The following is a 16,526-nucleotide window of genomic DNA, read 5'->3' on the forward strand; positions in this document are numbered from 1 at the left end:
AAACATCGGTACAGGACATCATGTTCGGGGGTCTTGAGAAAAAAGAGGAGAGCATTCCCCCTTAACGAGACAATATCCGCACTAATCAAAAAAGAGTGTAAAAAACCCACAAGGAAGGCGTTACTAACGCCAAAAAGAAAGTACCCTTTTGAGGATGAATCTTGCTCCTTCTGGGAAAAAGCCCCTAAACTAGATGTCGCCATAGCGAAGGAATCAAAGAAATTCGCCCTCCCATTTGAGGACATTTGGGTCTTGAAAGATCCCATGGACAAAAAAGTTCCTGGGAAGCAGCTGGGGGAGGTCTAAAACCGGCAGTCGCCGCCGCATGCACATCCCGTTCATCAATGGTATGGTTAGACCAACTAGAAGGCCAGCTAAAAGGGAAATCATCCCGGGACTCCATATTAACCCCTTTACCCCCAAGGGTGGTTTGCACGTTAATGACCGGGCCAATTTTTACAATTCTGACCACTGTCCCTTTATGAGGCTATAACTCTGGAACGCTTCAACGGATCTTGGCGATTCTGAGATTGTTTTCTTGTAACATATTGTACTTCATGATGGTGGTAAAATTTCTTCGATATAACTTGCGTTTATTTGTGAAAAAAAAGGAAAATTGGCGAAAATTTTGAAAATTTCGCAATTTTCCAACTTTGAATTTTTATTCTGTTAAACCAGAGAGTTAAGTGACACAATATAGTTAATAAATAACATTACCCACATGTCTACTTTACATCAGCACAATTTTGGAAAAAAAAATTTTTTTTTTTTCTAGGAGGTTACAAGGGTTAAAATTTGACCAGCAATTTCTCATTTTTACAACAAAATTTACAAAACCATTTTTTTTAGGGACCACCTCACATTTGAAGTCATTTTGAGGGGTCTATATGGCAGAAAATATCCAAAAGTGACACCATTCTAAAAACTGCACCCCTCAAGCTGCTCAAAACCACATTCAAGAAGTTTATTAACCCTTCAGGTGTTTCACAGCAGCAGAAGCAACATGGAAGGAAAAAATTAACATTTTACTTTTTAGTCACAAAAATGTTCTTTCAGCAATAATTTTTTTAATTTCCCAAGGGTAAAAAGAGAAAATGGACCCCAAAAGTTGTTGTCCAATTTGTCCTGAGTACGCTGATACCCCATATGTGGGGGGGAACCACTGTTTGGGCGCATGGCAGGGCTCAGAAGGAAAGGAGCGCCGTTTGACATTTTCAAGCTAAAATTGGCTGGAATTGAGATCGGACGCCATGTCGCGTTTGGACAGCCCCTGATGTGCCTAAACAGTGGAAACCCCCCACAAGTGACCCCATTTTGGAAACTAGACCCCCTAAGGAACTTATCTAGGTGTGTGGTGAGCACTTTTATCCCCCAAGTGCTTCACGAAAGTTTATAACGCCCGGGCGTGAAAATAAAAAATCCTATTTTTTCCACAAACATGATGGTTTAGTCCCCAATTTTTTATTTTCTCAAAGGTAAAAGGAGAAATTGGACCCCAAAAGTTGTTGTCCAATTTGTCCTGAGTACGCTGATACCCCATATGTGGGAGGGAACCACTGTTTGGGCGCATGGCAGGGCTCAGAAGGAAAGGAGCGCCGTTTGACATTTTCAAGCTAAAATTGGCTGGAATTGAGATCGGACGCCATGTCGCGTTTGGACAGCCCCTGATGTGCCTAAACAGTGGAAACCCCCCACAAGTGACCCCATTTTGGAAACTAGACCCCCTAAGGAACTTATCTAGTTGTGTCGTGAGCACTTTTATCCCCCAAGTGCTTCACGAATGTTTATAACGCCCGGGCGTGAAAATAAAAAATTCTATTTTTTCCCCCACAAAAATGATCTTTCAGCCCCCAATTTTTTATTTTCCCAAGGGTAACAGGAGAAATTGGACCCCAAAAGTTGTTGTCCAATTTGTTCTGAGTACGCTGGTACCCCATATGTGGGAAAAAACTGTTTGGGCACTTCGGGACTCAGAAGGGAAGCAGTGACGATTTGGAATGCAGACTTTGATGGACTAGTTCTGAGGGCGTCATGTTCCGTTTGCAGAGCCCCTGATGTGCCTAAACAGTAAAAAAAAAAACACAAGTGACATCATTTTGGAACCTAGACCCCCAAGGAACTTACTTAGATGTGCCCCCTCTTTGGAACTAATCTACTGGTTCCTGTTAAGTAAATTAGTAGTGCATGGAGGTGTGGTACAATTTGAAGCAGTCCTTCATACACAGGCCAGGTTTGTCGGGGCAGGTGTCACATTGATAGATGGTGTCCTTGCGTACTCCTCTTTTGTAGCACACTCGGCACCTTTTTTGCAGCTTACTTCTTCTATCAGTTGGCGGGACCACCCCCGGAAAATGCTGACCTGGTATGATACGAGCACCCTCAGTTCCGGAAGTACTGGGGCCCGCTCCTTCCCTCGTGCCAAATATCAGGGCCTTAACCACTACCTCCTGGAACTGAAGGTACGACGTATCAGTGTGTCGTGCACATCGTGACAGCAGGAAAGCGTTGAGCATTGCCATTTGTACGATGTACACGGACAGCTTTTTGTACCACACCTTGGCCTTCCTCAAAGCACTGTACGGTTGGAGGAGTTGATCGGAGAGATCAACGCCCCCCATGTTTTTGTTGTACCCCAGTACACAGTCCGGTTTGCAGACCTGTGTTGAGGTACCCCGTACACTGCTGAGGGCACTGCCATCACCGTGTATGGTGGTCAAGAGAAGGACATCCCTCTTGTCCTTGTACTTGACCACCAGCAGGTGGTCGCTACATTGGGCTTTGCTCTCACCTTTTCTGAGCATCTGCCCAAGTAGCGTCTTCGGGAGGCCTCTCTGATTTTTGCGGACAGTACCGCAGGCTGCGGTACCTCGCGCAGAGAGGGATTTGTAGAGTGGGATGCTGGAATAAAAGTTATCGGTGTAGAGGTGATAACCTTTATCCAGCAGTGGGTGCACCAAATCCCACACAATTTTCCCACTCACTCCCAGGATGGAAGGACACTCAGGCGGTTCAATCCTGCTGTCCTTCCCTTCGTACACTCTAAAGCTGTAGGTGTACCCTGAGGTACTCTCACACAGCTTGTAGAGTTTGATTCCGTACCTGGCCCTTTTGCTGGGCAGGTATTGACGGAATCTGAGCCGCCCCTTAAAATGAACCAAGGACTCATCCACACAGATGTCCCTTTTGGGCACGTACACTTCAGCAAACTTTTTGCTGAAGTGTTCGATGACCGGCCGAACTTTGAACAGACGGTCAAAATTGGGGTCATCTCGTGCGGGACACCGTGCATTATCGTTGTAATGCAAAAACTTATGGATGGCCTCAAAACGCGTCCAAACCATGACCATTCGGAACACTGGAGTGTTATATAAAATATCTACACTCCAATATTGCCGAATTTCTGGCTTCTTCACGATCCCCATATGGAGGACCAGGCCCCAAAACTGCATCATTTCAACTGCGTCCACAGGAGACCAGTTAGAAAATGATGAACGGGGGTTTTGCTCCAAAAATTGCCGAGCATACAAATTAGTTTGCTCCACCATGAGGTTAACGAAAGCCTCAGAGAAAAAGACTTTGAAAAAGTCTATTTCTGTGAGGCCGGTGGTGTCAAACTTGATTCCTGATTCTGCCACAAAATCAGGAATCGGTGGCTCGTAATTTTCGGGGGGCGGGGTCCGAAGAGGGTCGCGCTGGTTCATTTTCAGGAGTGGGCGCTGCCTGATCTTCTCTCCTGGGGCGTCTGCGTGGCGGTTCCGCAGGACCCGAGGAGGAAGATGAGGAAGAGGATGAAGAATCTGAAGAGTAAAGGAATGTGGGATCCTCTCCCTCGCTATCAGTGTCGGAGGCAAGGAAAGCATATGCCTCCTCCAATGAATAGCGCTGCTGGGACGAACGGGACATTTTTTGTGTGATTATGGTGCTTGGGTGTAATATTTATTGGTAACTGTGTACGTGTGGGGGGGGATAGTGTTTGGTGCAAACTATTCTGAAAGGAAAAAGCTAAAGGGAAAAAAAATACCTGTAAAAGGAAAAGTCTAAAACAGCAGGCCCTAGCTCTGATAAGTGAACTGCGTCACTTATCAAAGTTCGGCGGCTGCTGGGTGTGTGAACGGGGATGTGGAAAAAAAAAAGAAATGAAAGGCACGGGTTCAGACGCAGCGGCGGGGTGCGTGGACGGGGATGTGGAAAAAAAAAAGAAATGAAAGGCACGGGTTCAGACGCAGCGGCGGGGTGCGTGGACGGGGATGTGGAAAAAAAAAAGAAATGAAAGGCACGGGTTCAGACGCAGCGGCGGGGTGCGTGGACGGGGATGTGGGGAAAAAAAAGGAATGAAAGGCACGGGTTCAGACGCAGCGGCGGGGTGCATGGACGGGGATGTGGGAAAAAAAAGGAATGAAAGGCACGGGTTCAGACGCAGCGGCGGGGTGCGTGGACGGGGATGTGGGAAAAAAAAAAGACATGAAAGGCACGGGTTCAGACGCAGCGGCGGTGTGCGTGGACAGGGATGTGGAAAAAAAAAAAAAGAAATGAAAGGCACGGGTTCAGACGCAGCGGCGGGGTGCGTGGACGGGGATGTGGAAAAAAAAAAAAAAAGAAATGAAAGGCACGGGTTCAGACGCAGCGGCGGGGTGCGTGGACGGGGATGTGGAAAAGAAAAAAAAGAAATGAAAGGCATGGGTTCAGACGCAGCGGCAGGGGGTGAAGTAAGATCGGGCCGGGATCGGGGATGAACACTTACGGTTGTAGTCTCTCTTCTTTCTTCTGTCTTCTTTCTTCTGTCTTCTTTCTTTAGCAAGAATTGTGGTGTCACAGGCTACTGTGGCACCACAAGTCTCAGCACAGGAGGGGATCTGTCAGCGTGACCGCTCTTCAGGAATCCTCACCAAGTGTGAGGATTCCTGAAGAGCAGTCAGACAGGTCAGGGACAGGTGAGACAGGTCACAGAGCAGTCACACCGCTGCTGTGACCTGTCATTGGTGGGATCGAATGATCACATCGATCCCACCAATCAGAGGTGGCCCTGGTGACGCCAGTGTCGCTAGGCACCAGCCTATGATCGGAGCTCACAGCTCCGATCATAGGCAGGTCACCAGCAAGTGACCGGCAGGTCACCATCAGGGCACAGCGCGGGCACACCGCTGCTGTGCCCTGATTGGCAGAGCTGCAGGAGGTGGTGGGGGAGGTGGCAGGCAGATGAGGCAGGGCCCGGCACATGGATTTCAAAAGCAGGGCACAGCGCGGTAACACCGCCGCTGTGCCCTGCGATCGGCGCCATCGATGTGATCGTCGATCGCGCCGATCCGGCGGGTCTGTTCCTGATTGGCGCGATCGACGATCACATCGATCGCGCCAATCACAGCTGCAGGATCCGGAGCCGCTGGGCAGCTGAGGAAGGCTCCGGATCAGGTACTCTCAGGCAGGGCACAGCGCGGTAACACCGCCACTATGCCCTGCGATTGGCGAGATCGATGTGATCGTCGATCGCGCCAATCCGGGGGGTTTTGGCCGGTGCCTGGGTTGCCTGGAACCTCACTGTTTCAGCCAAGCTGATTGGCTGAAACAATGAGAAAGGCTGTGATTGGCTGTTCAGAATTGAACAGCCAATCACAGCGATCGGGAGGCGGGGGAGGGGACGCCATACCCCAGGATGCCGCGGCCATCTTCCCTGAGGTAAGATGGCGTCGGAATTTTAATGCGATCACCGCGACTTAAGTCGCAGTGTCGCATTAAAGGGCATGACGTACTATCCCGTCGCTGGTCATGGGGGCCCACCCCACCTCGACGGGATAGTACGTCTGATGTCAGAAAGGGGTTAAACAGCTTGCCGATGATGAGGTGGGTGGCCGCTTTCTTGGCAGATGCTTCCGTCGATTCATTCAGGTTACCAGGTCGGCAGTTTTCTCTAACGTGGCTAGGCGCACCTTCTGGCTTAAGTGTTGGCCAGGGGACCTACAGACAAAATCCAAATTGTATACCATCCCCTGTGAGGGCGAATTCTTATTTGGCCCCAACTTAGATGACATCTTAGAAAAGGCGGGGGATAAAAATAAATATTTTCCCTCCCTAGGTTTCCCTTCCTACAGAAGGCCCTTTCGGAGCAAGAGGTTTTTCCGAAGGAAGCCAGGGAAAATCCAATAAAAGTGGGAGGATAAGAGAAACAAGAATAAAGGGTTCGTGTTCAATAAGAGCCCCAGTGACAACAAAAAACCTTCCCAATGAATGTTTGTCCTAGGTGGGGGGGGGGGGGAGGGGGAGAGACTGTCCCTCTTTCTCTCGGCCTGGGAGAAAATTACCTGCAGTCCATGGATCCTGAGCATAATAAAATCGGGACTGAAACTGATATTTCTCAAACCCTCTCGTCCCTCCTTTATGGTGACATCACCAAGATCTTCAGGGGAGGAGCAACTGGCGTTGGAAAACGAGGTCATTGGACTAGTGAACAAGGGGTTTCTCCTAGATGTTCCCCCCAAGAAAAAGGGCAAGGATATTATTCCCCTTTGTTCCTGAGGAAAAGGCCAGATGGGTCATACAGGACTATCATAAACTTGAAAAACCTAAACAAATACCTAGAGGTCCAAGCGTTCAAGATGGAAACAATAAAGACATCTATAAAAATGCGGTTTCCTCGGTGTTTCATGGTAGTCCTGGACCTGAAGGACGCTAACTATCACGTCCCTATCCACAGATCACCAAAAGTTTCTCAGGACAGCAGTTCACATCAGGGGGGGTGTTACACCACTTTCAATTTTCAGCCCTCCCCTTCGGGCTAGCCATAGCTCCAAGAGTATTCACCAAGTTAGTTGCAGAGGTTAATGGCTCACCTGAGGGAACAGGACACCCTGATAGTGCCATACCTAGATGACCTTTTGGTAATCGGCTGCTCTCCCCAACACTGCAGCAAACAACTAGAGGCAATAATTCGCTCTCTAGAAAAGCTGGGCTGGCTGATAAACTATAAAAATCCAGGTTATTACCATGCCAAATCCAAGAATATCTGGGTCTTACTCTAGACTCCGTTAAACAGGAATGCCGCCTTCCTGCTAAAAAATACAAAAAATATCGGGCTGGTGTCCAAAATGCAAGATCTCCCCTCCATAACCCTCCGCCAAGCCATGTCCCTCTTGGGATCCATGGCATCATGCATCCCTGCAGTCCAATGGGCTCAGCTCCATTCGAGAGACCTTCAATGGCAAATCTTGTTAGAAGTCTCTCTAAAAGGGAATTTAGAAGGTCAGTTTCAGTTTATTTCCGCACACAACTCGGTCACTAAAGTGGTGGACATCGCGAAACAATCTTTCCCAAGGGGTCCCGTTGATAACTCCGATTTCAAAAATAGTAACCACGGATGCAAGCCCCAGCGGGTGGGGGGCTCATCTGAACAACATATTAGCCCAAGGTACTTGGCCACCGACTCTAGCAAAAGAATCTTCCAACATGAAAGAACTACTGGCAGTCAAGTTTGCACTACTGGAGTTCATAGGGCCCCTTCACTCCCACCATGTCAGGATTATGTCAGACAACAGGGTAGTGATAGCGTTCCTGAATTATCAAGAGGGTACTCGCCCTCAAAAACTGATAGAAGTAGCCAAATCAATATTCCACATAGCCGAAAGCAACCTTCTATACCTATCAGGCCTTCACATGAAAGGGGTGGACAATTACAGAGCGGACTTTGAGTCATTCCTGTCTAAAGCAAGGAGAATGGGAGCTAAATCAAACAGTGTTCACCCAGATTACAGAAAAAATGGGGGGTACCGAGCATAGACCTCTTCGCAAACAACCTGAACAAAAAAAGTAAACACTTTTTGCTCCATAACCCCATTGGGGAACCCAGTATTGTTGGATGCGTTCCTGATTTCATGGCTCCATCAACTAGCGTATGCATTTCCCCCAATCGCTCTGATTCCGGCAGTGCTGAGGAAGATTCGGGAGGACAGGGCTCATGTGATCTTGATAGCCCCGTTCTGGCCGAAGAGGCCTTGGTTCTCTTGGATGATGAGATTGTCAATATCCAACCCGTGGGTACTTCCAGGCCTTCCAAACCTCCTCCCAGGGCCCAGTTCATCATCCGCAAGTTGCGAGCTTACACTTGACAGCCTGGCATTTGAGAGACCGCTACTAGAAAGCAGAGGATTCTCTCCAGGGCTGGTATCTACTCTACTACAAAGTAGGAAACCAATTACGACCAAACAATATGGGAAAATATGGAAAAAACTAATGGTGGCCCGATTCAAACGTATCGGGTATTCTAGAATATGTATGTATGTATTTATGTATATAGCAGCCACATAGTGTATAGCACAGGCCATGTAGTATATAGGAGTACTACGTGGCCTGTGCTATATACTATGTGGCTGCTATATACATACATACATATTGTAGAATACCCGATGCGTTAATACAGGCCACGTAGTAAATAACACAGACCAAGTAGTATATAACACAGCCCACGCAGTGTATAGCAGCCACGCAGTATGTAACACTGGCCATAGAAGTAAATAGTCCCATACAGCTTCATATGATACACGACTACTCCGCACAGCTGGGGCCACCGTACACATAGATCACTAATTCCCAGGCCCGGCCACTCACCGTCTAATTAAAATAAAAAATAGTTATATACTCGCCCGACGGGGTCCAGCGAAGCTGTGCCAATGCGCGCGCGGCTGCCGCCATGTTTCATTCCCAGGATGCATTGCAAAATTACCCAAATGACTTAGCGGTCCCACTAAGTCTTCTGGGTAATTTTGCAATGCATCTCTGGGAACGGAAGCTGGGGGCAGGCACGAGCACATCGTCGGACGACGGAAGGTGAGAATAGCAGGTTTTGTTGTTTTTTTATTATATTTAACATTAGATCTTTTTACTATTGATGCTGCATAGGCATAACGCGGTCTGTTAACGCTGGCATTAACCCTGTGTGAGCGGTGACTGGACGGGAGTATGGAGCGGGCGCCGGCATTGACTGAACGGAAGTAGGGAGGGACTAATTCTTGGCCTGACTGTGCCCGTCGCTGATTGGTCGTGGCAGCCAGGCGAGACCAATCAGCGATGCTGGAATTCCGTTACAGACAGACAGACGGAAGTACCCCTTAGACAATTATATATATAAATAGATTCCTTTCATCCTCGGGCGCTAAAATAATTGAAGATGTCCCTCTTAAATCCATATTAGAGTTCCTACAAAACGGGTTTGAAATCGGTCTAGCCACAAGTACCCTGAGAGTCCATGTGGCAGCATTGGGAGCCCTATTTAACTATGATTTGGCGGGGAATCGGTGGGTTTCCAGGTTCATCAGGCCAGCAGGTAGATCGAGACCTCTTCCAGTAAGCGTTACCCCTCAATGGGATTTTAATTTGGTCCTTAAGGCCCTGACTAAACCTCCCTTCGAACCCTTAGGGGATATCCCATTGAAAATCCTATCCCTCAAAACATCCCTGCTGGTCGCCCTCTGCACGTAGAGTTAGCGACATACAGGCTTTATCTGCTAACTTTCCTTACACCCAGTTTTTGGAGGATAGGGTTGTTCTCAAAATAGACCCAGCATACCTCCCGAAAGTAGCATCCCGATTCCATAGAACTAAAGAGATATCTCTTCCCTCTTTTTGTCCCAACCCTAAAAACAAGGAGGAAGAATCCTTACATACATTAGATGTCAGAAGATGCCTCATGCATTACATAGAAGCCACCAGAGAGAGTAGGGAGGACGCCTCTCTTTTTGTGTGTTTTCAGGGTCCCAGGAAGGGGGAAAAAAGCTTCAAAAACCACTTTGGCAAGATGGATCACGGATGCCATCAGCCTATCATACTCCTCATCAAGTGGGATGCCCATCCCGGGAGATGTCTAGGCTCATTCAACGAGGGCAGTAGCAACCTCTTGGGCGGAGAAGGCCAGAGCTTCAGTTGACCAGATATGTAGAGCTGCTACCTGGTCCTCACCATCTACAGTAGTAGTAGTAGTGTAGTAGAGTGAATACAAGGACACTATACTTCAGGAGGGCAAATTTCAAACGGAAGAGAGAGGATCTTGGTGCAATTAACTGGGACGATATCCTGAGACATAGATATCCTGAGACATAAAAATACACAAAGAAAATTGGAGACATTTATTAGCATCCTGGATAGGACCTGTGCACAGTGTATACCGTATGGGAATAAACATACTAGAAGTAGGAGAAAACCAAGATGGCTAAATAGAGCTGTAAGGGGCGCAATAAGTGACAAAAAAGCATTTAGAGAATTAAAGGAAGTAGGTAGTTATGAGGCATTAAATAAATACAGAAAATTAAATTCTGTAAAATGCAAATCAAGGCAGCAAAGATTGAGACTGAGTCAGACTCCTTGCCAGAGAGTGTAAATATAATCCAAAAATATTCTTTAACTACGTAAATAGTAAGAAACTAAAAAATGATAGTGTTGGCCCCCTTAAAAATAGTCTCGGTGAAATGGTGGATGAGGATGAGGAAAAAGCCAATATGCTAAATGACTTTTTTTAATCAGTATTTACACAAGAAAATCCCATGGCAGACAAAATGAGTAGTGATAAAAATTCCCCATTAAATGTCACCTGCTTAACCCAGCAGGAAGTACGTCGGCGTCTAATCTTTAAAGACTCCATAATAACAGGGTCTGTACCACAGGACTGGCGTATAGCAAATGTGGTGCCAATATTCAAGAAGGGGGGAAAAAACTGAACTCGGTAATTATAGGCCAGTAAGCATAACCTCTACTGTGGGTAAAATCCTGGAGGGTATTCTTAGGGATGCTATACTGGAGTATCTGAAGAGGAATAACCTCATGACCCAGTATCAGCACGGGTTTACTAGGGACCGTTCATGTCAGACTAATCTGATTAGCTTCTATGAAGAGGTAAGTTCCAGACTGGACCAAGGGAACCCAGTGGACGTAGTGTATGTGGACTTTTCAGAAGCTTTTGATATGGTGCCACACAAAAGGTTGATACATAAAATGAGAATAATGGGGATAGGGGAAAATATGTGTAAGTGGGTTAAGAGCTGGCTCAGGGATAGAAAACAAAGGGTGGTTATTAATGGAGCACATTCAGACTGGGTCGCGGTTAGCAGTGGGGTACCACAGGGGTCAGTATTGGGCCCTCTTCTCTTTAACATATTTATTAATGACCTTGTAGGGGGCATTCAGAGCAGAATTTCAATATTTGCAGATGACACTAAACTCTGCAGGGTAATCAATACAGAGGACAATTTTATATTACAGGATGATTTATGTAAACTAGAAGCTTGGGCTGATAAATGGCAAATGAGCTTTAATGGGGATAAATGTAAGGTCATGCACTTGGGTAGAAGTAATAAGATGTATAACTATGCGCTTAATTCTAAAACTCTGGGCAAAACCGTCAATGAAAAAGACCTGGGTGGATGACAAACTCATGTTCAGTGGCCAGTGTCAGGCAGCTGCTACAAAGGCAAATAAAATAATGGGATGCATTAAAAGAGGCATAGATGCACACGAGGAGAACATAATTTTACCTCTATATAAGTCACTAGTTCGACCACACTTAGAATACCGTGCACAGTTCTGGTCTCCGGTGTATAAATAAGACATAGCTGAACTAGAGCGGGTGCAGAGAAGAGCGACCAAGGTTATTAGATGACAGGGGGGTCTGCAATACCAATATAGGTTATTACACTTGGGGCTATTTAGTTTGGAAAAACGAAGACTTACGGGGTGATCTTATTTTAATGTATAAATATATGAGGGGATAGTACAAAGACCTTTCTTTTTAATCATAGACCTGAGACAGGGACAAGGGGGCATCCTCTACATCTGGAGGAAAGAAGGTTTAGGCATAATAAGAGACACGGGTTCTTTACTGTAAGAGCAGTGAGACTATGGAACTCAATGCCGTATGATGTTGTAATGAGTGATTCATTACTTAAATTTAAGAGGGGACTGGATGCCTTTCTTGAAAAGTATAATGTTGCAGGGTATATATACTAGATTCCTTGATAGGGCGTTGATCCAGGGAACTAGTCTGATTGCCGTATGTGGAGTCGGGAAGGAATTTAATTCCCCAAAGTGGAGCTTACTATTCGCCACATGGGTTTTTTTTTTTTTGCCTTCCTGTGGATCAACATGTTAGGGCATGTTAGGTTAGGCTATGGGATGAACTAGATGGACTTAAAGTCTTCCTTCAACCTTAATAACTATGTTACTATGTTACATTCTATAGGCACTATAGATTGGACCTTATCTCCTCTTCAGACCTTACTTTTGGTAAAAGGGTTCTGGAAGCGGTGGTCCCTCCCTGAATGTACAATCTTTGAAAATCTCTCCGTGGTGCCGTCATGGGCGTCAGAGAAAAATATAGTTCTTACCGATAACGGTATTTCTCTGAGCCCATGACGGCACCCGTACATTCCCTCCATTCACTTATGGGTGTGCACACTAATATAGTCCCATATGCTAATTACCTGAATAGTCACGCGGTATCTCAATTAAGTTTAAGTAATTGAGTACTTTCACACTAGCGTTTTTTTAAATCCGTCACAATGCGTCGTTTTGCAGAAAAAACGCATCCTGCAAAAGTGCTTGCAGGATGCGTTTTTTTCCCCATAGACTTCTATTGACGACGCATTTGCGACGGATTGGCACACTTCACATCCGTCTTGCGACGGATGCGTCGTGCTTTGGCGGACCGTCGGGAGAAAAAAACCCTACATGTAACGTTTTTTTCTCCCGACGGACCGCTGTTTCCGACCGCGCATGCGCGGCCGGAATACCGCCCCCACCTCCCCGCACCTTACAATGGGGCAGCGGATGCGCCGGAAAAATGCATCCGCTGCCTCCATTGTGCAATGCAGCAAACGCTAGCGTCGGAATCTCTCCCCGACGCATTGCGACGGGGAGATTCCGACGCTAGTGTGAAAGGAGCCTAAGACTCTATTCCTTAGTTTCCCATCGTTCTCTAGTAAACAATTGATGCGCGAGAGAGGTACCGCCTTTTTATCTGTAGGTTTCCTGTCCTTGGTGGGCGGATCCCCCTCTCTCCGTGGTGCCGTCATGGGCTCAGAGAAATACCGTTATCGGTAAGAACTATATTTTTTGAATGGCCTTATCCTTAAAATCCATTCAAGGCTGCGGTTATCCCAGTTGCTTGGCACCTTTTTCTACCACACTTTTTCCTTCCACTCAACTTTCCATTAATATGCTTGGTTACAACACTGTGAATAGCCAGCTTCTTTAGCAATGACCTTTTTAGGCTTACCCTCCTTGTGGAGTGTGTCAATGACTGCCTTCTGGACATCTGTCAAGTCAGCAGTTTTCCCCATGACTGTGGAGCCTACTGAAACAGACTAAGGGTACCGTCACACAGTGCAATTTTGATCGCTACGACGGCACGATTTGTGACGTTCGAGCGATATAGTTACGATATCGCAGTGTCTGACACGCTCCTGCGATCAGGGATCCCGCTGAGAATCGTACATCGTAGCAGATCGTTTGAAACTTTCTTTCGTCGTCTAGTGTCCCGCTGTGGCGGCATGATCGCATGGTGTAACATGTATCGTATACGATGTGCGCATAGTAACCAACGGCTTCTACATCGCACATACGTCATGAAATTATCGCTCCAGCGTCGTAGATTGCAAAGTGTGACAGCAGTCTACGACGCTGGAGCGATATTGTTACGACGCTGGAGCGTCACGGATCGTACCGTCGTAGCGATGAAAATTGCACTGTGTGACGGTACCCTTAGAGACCTTTTTAAACCGTAAGCCTTTGCAGGTGACTTTTGTTAATTATTCTAATTTACTGAGATAATTACTTTTGGGTTTTCATTGACTGTAAGCCATAATCATCAATATTAACGGAAATAGACACTTGAAATAGATCACTGTTTGTAATGACTCTATATAATGTATTTTGCATTTTGTATTAAAGAGCTGAAATACCGTATATACTAGAGTATAAGCTGAGATTTCCAGCCCATTTTTGGGGGCTGAATGTCCCCCTCTCGGCTTATACTCGAGTCATACCCAGTGGTCAGCAGGGGAGGGGGAGCGAGGGCTGTCTAATTACACTCACTTGCTCCTGGCGCGGTCCCTGCACGTCTTTTCCCCGGCGTCAGCAGCTTCTTCCTGTACTGAGCGGTCACATGGTACCATTTATGGAGCATCTTATGGGGCCAAAATCAACATTTGTGCAGCTTTATATTGGGCAAATGTGTCTATGGTTCATCTTATGGGGCCATTATTAACCTTTATGCAGGATTATATGGGGCATATTTTAAAGGGAACCTGTCACCCCGTTTTTTCAAGAAGAGCTAAAAATAGCGTTAAATAGGGGCAGAGCTGGGCTTTACATTAGTGCACACCACTACGCCACCAACGGAGATCTGGGGGAGAAACAGCGCTGTCACCACGCCCATATGACCTGACCAGCGTGAGTGACAGCCCAAAACGGCGACTTTACAAAGGTATTTCGGCAGCATAGGTGGGGAATAAAGGCTCCAAAATACACTAATGTAAAGCCCAGCTCTACCCCTATTTAACGGTATTTTTAGCTCTTCTTGAAAAAACGGGGTGACAGGTTCCCTTTAATATGGAGCATCTTATGGGGCCATCATAAACTTTATGGATCATTATATGGGGCTCCTGATTCAATATGGATATTCAAAAACACTTAACCTACTGATGTCTCAATTAATTTTACTTTTATTGGTATCTATCTATTTTTACTTTTGACATTTACTGGTAGCTGCTGCATTTCCCACCCTAGGCTTATACTCGAGTCAATAAGTTTTCCCAGTTTTTTGTATATACGGTAAATTCACTTTTTGATGATGATCTAATTTTGTGAGGAGCGCCTGTATTTATAAGGTTGCATATTAGGTTCATATTGCAATTCTCCTGTTCAAGAAAAAAGTCACTCTTATCAGCATTGTGGATTTATGAAATGTAATCCACGTGACTGATTCCATGAGCAGGAGCTGCTGATTAGTTACATGTACTAGTCTGGTCTGTAAATCGGACCAGACTAGTGCACGCTACGATTTAGTTTTTGGTGTATACTAGCACCATTTGTTGCACTCACAGACCAAAAATTTGTTGGTCTGATCATACCGTGTGAGTCTTTTTTTTCCCTCTGTGTATCAATCAAGTCTCTAGCAATACTCTGCATTTTTAGCCATCAGTAACCAGTGTTTTGCCTGGTTTGTATTTTCTTGTCTATTTTATTGTACAGTGAAAGCTGGGAAACTTGTGCTGAGCGGGAAACCCTTGAAGAAGCTGGACTGCACCTGAAGAATGTCCACTTTGCTTCAGTGGTGAATTCAATTAGTATTGAACATAATTATCATTATATTACAATACTAATGAGAGGAGAAGTAGATATGAATTATCCATCAGAGCCTACAAATCTAGAGCCAGAAAAAAATGAAGGTAAGGAAGTTGACTTGTCAATTATAGTCTAATATAGCCTACCAGTAAATGTGAATAACCACAAACAAAAAAGGTTTTCTCAATAAAAAATATTTTATTTTTACATCAAAAGTACTTAAAAAGATATATAGGAAAGGGGGAGCTATACACAGTGGAAGTTTTATATTGTAGCGTATAGATAGTGGTTATAATAGAATTGACAGTTATCTTCCCAAAACAAAATTATAAATCTGTGTATAGATATAGCAGCAAGATTATTAAATATACAAAAAAAGTGGATAGCTTATAGGTATAAAAGAATCTCAGTAAATAGACAGACATACCTTGTGAACAGAGAACAACACAGGATAATAAAGCCCAGGACTCCGACGTATAATAATAATAATTTTTATTTATATAGCGCCAACATATTCCGCAGCGCTTTACAAATTATAGAGGGGACTTGTACAGACAATAGACATTACAGCATAACAGAAATACAGTTCAAAACAGATACCAGGAGGAATGAGGGCCCTGCTCGCAAGCTTACAGACTATGAGGAAAAGGGGAGACACGAGAGGTGGATGGTAACAATTGCTGTCGTTGTTCGGACCGGCCATAGTGTAAGGCTCGGGTGTTCATGTAAAGCTGCATGAACCAGTTAACTGCCTAAGTATGTAGCAGTACAGACACAGAGGGCTAATAACTGCATAAAGTGAATGAGAACATGATGCGAGGAACCTGGTTTTTTTTTTTTTTTATATATAAATAGGCCACACAGGGATCGTTAGGTTAATGCATTGAGGCGGTAGGCCAATCTGAACAAGTGAGTTTTTAGGGTACGCTTAAAACTGTGGGGATTGGGGATTAATCGTATTAACCTAGGTAGTGCATTCCAAAGAATCGGCGCAGCACGTGTAAAGTCTTGGAGACGGGAGTGGGAGGTTCTGATTATTGAGGATGCTAACCTGAGGTCATTAGCGGAGCAGAGGGCACGGGTAGGGTGGTAGACTGAGACCAGAGAGGAGATGTAGGGTGGTGCTGAGCCATGGAGTGCTTTGTGGATGAGGGTAGTAGTTTTGTACTGGATTCTGGAGTGGATGGGTAGCCAGTGTAATGACTGGC

The 16,526-nt window shown here is 45.7% G+C and overlaps 1 protein-coding gene across 8 annotated transcripts in view; it reads left to right on the top strand.

Annotated features, from left to right (window-relative positions):
• Nucleotides 1-16,526, top strand: part of NUDT15 (nudix hydrolase 15) — a 161,473-nt gene that overhangs the window by 141,751 nt on the left and 3,196 nt on the right. For all 8 annotated transcript variants that reach the window (XM_069758286.1, XM_069758290.1, XM_069758288.1 and 5 more), the window contains one exon: nt 15,226-15,422. In XM_069758286.1, the coding sequence (XP_069614387.1) occupies nt 15,226-15,422 (197 nt within the window). The remainder of the gene's footprint in view (nt 1-15,225; nt 15,423-16,526) is intronic.

Source organism: Ranitomeya imitator, chromosome 3, assembly GCF_032444005.1.
Source record: "Ranitomeya imitator isolate aRanImi1 chromosome 3, aRanImi1.pri, whole genome shotgun sequence".
NCBI classification, from domain to species: Eukaryota; Metazoa; Chordata; class Amphibia; order Anura; family Dendrobatidae; genus Ranitomeya; species Ranitomeya imitator.